The sequence below is a fragment of the Habropoda laboriosa genome, unplaced genomic scaffold, assembly GCF_001263275.1.
Source record: "Habropoda laboriosa isolate 0110345459 unplaced genomic scaffold, ASM126327v1 scaffold42, whole genome shotgun sequence".
NCBI classification, from domain to species: Eukaryota; Metazoa; Arthropoda; class Insecta; order Hymenoptera; family Apidae; genus Habropoda; species Habropoda laboriosa.
Genome location: NW_017100181.1, coordinates 1,108,373 through 1,112,785, shown reverse-complemented (window position 1 = coordinate 1,112,785; position 4,413 = coordinate 1,108,373). Strand labels below are relative to the sequence as shown.

The following is a 4,413-nucleotide window of genomic DNA, read 5'->3' as shown; positions in this document are numbered from 1 at the left end:
TTTGATTGTATTTCAAGTGCAAAGTATAGTTAATAAACTTGTATTGTTTTTAGTTTCTTGTACAATAACGGAAGTAGATAAATGTGAAGGTGAGGCAGTGGCAAATAATCGAAAAGGTAAACTAATTTTCTTTTATGAGTGGAACATTGTTTTGAAGTGGATATCTGATGGAGAATCTGATAAAAAGGTTGAGGGCAAAATAAACGTTCCAAATCTCTCTGAGGAAAATGACATTTCTGAAGTAGATGTAAGTAACTAAAACAATTCTGTAGTATATAATTATATGTAATTTCAGATTTATGAATGTTTGGTTCACAGATAAATTTACTAAGTGTAATATAAAGTAAAAAGTTACATCTATGCAGAGGAAAAAGTTAATCAATTGAGCATATATTGTTTCTCTGTTTTCTGCTCAAAAGTTACTATAGAATACTATCAGTATTGGGTTATTTTTTTATTTTTGAAGATTCGAATAGAAGTTACAAATGCCTGTAATTTACAATTTATAATACTTGCTAGGCATAACCTGCGTTTCCCTTTTTCTTTTTTGTATGCCTTTATATCTTTTTTGGAACTTGCCGTCAACGGGGTATTCGGGTTTAGACGGTTGATTTTGCAGCCGATTTCATGATTTCTTTTTTAGGCGACAAGAAAAGTTACAATATTGATGCTTTGTAAATATTTTTATTCATCTTTTGGCTGCATAAAATCAGTAATAAAGACTTGAAATGTTTATAACATTCAGAGTTATATGCCATGACGTATGAACATCCTTGTTGACCGAAACCGAATTTACACAAAAACACGCAGAAGTATATTTCTCTACCCTTAACTTTGATTTCAATAGAATAGAACTTCCATCGTAAATATCTCAATAAATACTCATTTTAGACATATTATACCTTAATATTTATTTACTCAGTTTTTTTAATACTCTCTTAATTTCCGGAAAGAAATGTAGGGTATTCCACATAAAAAAAATTGTGGTGACCTTTAAAACTTTATGTATAAAAAAAAAAAAAAAAAAAACAATTATTGTAACATATGTTCCCCTTGAAATCAGGCAACTCTTGTTTCATACATTATTTCGAATAGCGAACAGTTCACGAGCAATTTCAGGTCGTCAAGTTAGGTGAATCACCCTATATATAGTAGATTTATAAGATAAATTAAACCATTTTGAATTTATACCAGTTTACTTTTTAATAAAGTTTAGGTATAAAAATTCAAAGTAACGAGTAATCGTGTTATTATTTATAGGTTGAAATTACTTTGAAAGATAGTACAGATGAGGGGGAAGTAGTAAAACATTTTCTACATACAAAAGGAAAAGATGCTATTAGAGATAAATTGAAACAATATGTTTCTTCTTTAAAAGAAGGTAAAAATGTCTTAACACATTGTATGCGGGAGACTGTTATATATATATAAAATTGACAAAAATTAAAATAGTATTTAAATATTCGATAAATCTTATAACAATTTTATTATATATATACTAGATCGTAATTATGAAAATTAGTTTGTATTTCGAATTTTGTACTATCGTTATATTTTTAGTTAACTTTGTTCGTATTAACATGACTATATTTTGTTGTTAGAATTCACAGTTGGGATGATTCTGCCAAAAAAAGATATTGTAAAAGAAAATATTTCTAATATCACATCTGGATTCAATGCAAAAGTAAGTACAGAAAAGTAATTCAGAGCATACCTGTACTTACTTCAATTTGAGAATAATTTAGAGTTCTTAATGAATTATTATAGATGCAAATGAATGCTACCATGGTATCCATGAATAATAAAAAAGAATTAGGATGTAAGATTTCGACGACAACAATTAAACAGCAAAAGAAGTTTCAATGTAGAGCTGAAGAATTTTACAACGTTTTTACGACAATTGAGGTAAGATTATTAGGATAATTAATATTATTTTACTTTATGATACTTAACATATTTTATTAAAATCATTTTATTGATAAATAAATTGATAAATGTTTAAAAAATAATATCGAAACTCTCGAATGTTAAAAATAATAGCCAAGTCGTAATTGCAAGCGCTAGAACGCTCGTGAAGGTTTAGAAGATAATATATGTCGATTTCCTCTTTATCGCCTCTTAAGAAAGTACTTTAAGGAACCAATATTTTGAAACTCTAGAATGGTTTTATAACACGCTGTGTATGATATTTGAATGTACGCGATGACAATGGAATGCAAAAATTCAAGGTTGTTTAAGATCGTTTAAAGTTTACTTTCACTGGACCGCTACAAAACTTTTCATAAGAATAAATCCGTAAAAATTTGTGACATGATTGGCAATGTGTGATATTTGTAAGAAGATTTTTGAACTGAAAAAGCATTCACCCTTTCTACTCAAAAATCCCATTGGGCGAATTTCAACATGCCCTTGTGAATTTTTACGAGTAGGCAGGTTTAATGTCGTTCCACGGTTCACATTGGATTTTTATTGTAAAATGTTCACCTAAGTGTTTCACTCCGTGTGACAATTTCTATTACCAAGTAGGCGTATATTTCTTCGCTAGGTACGGCACTCAGCTAGCCGTTGCGCGGCTGTTTGGTCTCACAGGCACCTGAAAATTACCTACTTTAGGAGCTGTTTTCTATGGTTAATAACTAATTAACGAAATCTCGAACACAATTTTGTCACTCTTGATTTTCAAGATACAATGGCTTTAGGAAGCATCCCCCTAATTTAGTACCAAAGGTATCAAACCTTCAACATCGTGTATACATTTGACATTTAATTAAATGTTCCGGCTTTTCACATAGGAGAATATTTTCTAATACATAGTTGATAGTATTTATTGAGAGGATTTATGATCGTTTTATATCTGCTTCTGGTGTAGGTGCAGTGATGAAATTCTGGAATGCTGAAATGAAGTTTTGTTCTGTAGGCTGATGTAATCTCAGTTGTCTGTTTCCTGATGGGACAGGACAGTGGTTTGGCTATTGCTATGAAATTAGGTACACAATACTAATACTGAAGTGAAGTTTGTAAAAAGGTTAGTGCACAGAAGGAACATTTGTTTATCTTTAACTTGTACTGCCGCCATAGTTTTAAAATATAACTTGTACATCATTCAAATGCATCGCGAAGCTAGAGAATAAAATCAAAATTAGTTAAATAGATAAAGCTAAATTCTACTTCTAAACCAGAATGTTGTTAATGAGCTTTGAGTGGTGAATTTGTTTTGTCTTTGACCCCTTTTCCTGTGCTGAGATCTGATAGTGTTCTAACTTTAAATCAATTATACAAAGAAGTTTTCAAACGACATTAGTTGTCTAAGATGATACACAAGTTTTTCGAAATAGGTGCACTTCTTTGTCTTTTTTGATACTAGGATAAATATAGGTACTCAAAGAACTTTATATATTACGATGTTCCCTTAATACATTTTGTCACTTCTAATGGAAGTGAGAATGAGGGAGAATGATGCTATGATTGTTTTATCTAACTTATATTTCATGTGATTTTTGTAACAATCAATGAAAAATTATTTTGGTTAGTTAGGGAAAAGGTTTATAAATATGAGCCGTTATCATTTTCATTAATTCTCTAAATTTTCGTGAATTTTGAATTTGATATAATAGGCGCCTTTGATCAATGTTACGATTATTAAAGATTCATCATAATATTTACCGTAGTAGCAGTAATTCTTGTTATGTTTAATTTTATAACAACTTTCTTTCTAAGTCATTAATCCAAGCAAGGGAGCGACGCAAACTATAAAATACTTGACTGCAAGAAGGTTGCACTGTTTTGTTCGCAAATTCCAATCCGAACAATTCGAAAATAATTTATTGTTGAGTTTTCCAAATGTTTTATAAGTATTACATTGGTTCATTGTTATTCAATTGCCGGTTAAACAAGTGACAAAATAAAACAAAAATCAAGAGTAACAAAATTGCGATTGAGGCTTAGTTGTGGGAATTTTAAAGAATACTAAAAAAATCCTTAAAATCTGATAATCTATCACAGAATATAAAATTCTGATAGAAAAGTGATAAGCATTTATTTATTTCTAAAATAAACATAACATTAATATAGCCAAAGTTACCTATTTATTAATGAACAAACATAAGTTGTTAAATACTACAAATTTATAGCAACAAAGTGTAAACAGCAAAGCTAAATTTATACAGTAATTATTTACTTCTACTCCTATTTGTACAAATACAACCTTTGTCATGAGCTTAACTGTCCCCAGCGTTTGAGGTACTGATCTCCTAGGTATACAGGTGGATTCTAGCAGCTGGGCCAGGCTATAGCTCAGTTCCAAATGAAGTTAGAAAAATAATCGTAGAGGAAAATTTTGCACTGTTTACCCCTAGGCATCTTATGACGATTTTTTTCGCAAGTGCATCGGTACACTTGCAAAATGCAAAAACA

The 4,413-nt window shown here is 30.0% G+C and overlaps 1 protein-coding gene across 1 annotated transcript in view; it reads left to right on the top strand.

The window, feature by feature from the left end:
- The window catches only part of LOC108579071 (activator of 90 kDa heat shock protein ATPase homolog 1), an 8,376-nt gene that overhangs the window by 1,513 nt on the left and 2,450 nt on the right, over nucleotides 1-4,413 (top strand). The window contains exons 3-6 of the mRNA XM_017942513.1: nucleotides 54-247; nucleotides 1,261-1,381; nucleotides 1,602-1,684; nucleotides 1,768-1,905. Of these exons, the coding sequence (XP_017798002.1) occupies nucleotides 54-247; nucleotides 1,261-1,381; nucleotides 1,602-1,684; nucleotides 1,768-1,905 (536 nt within the window). The remainder of the gene's footprint in view (nucleotides 1-53; nucleotides 248-1,260; nucleotides 1,382-1,601; nucleotides 1,685-1,767; nucleotides 1,906-4,413) is intronic.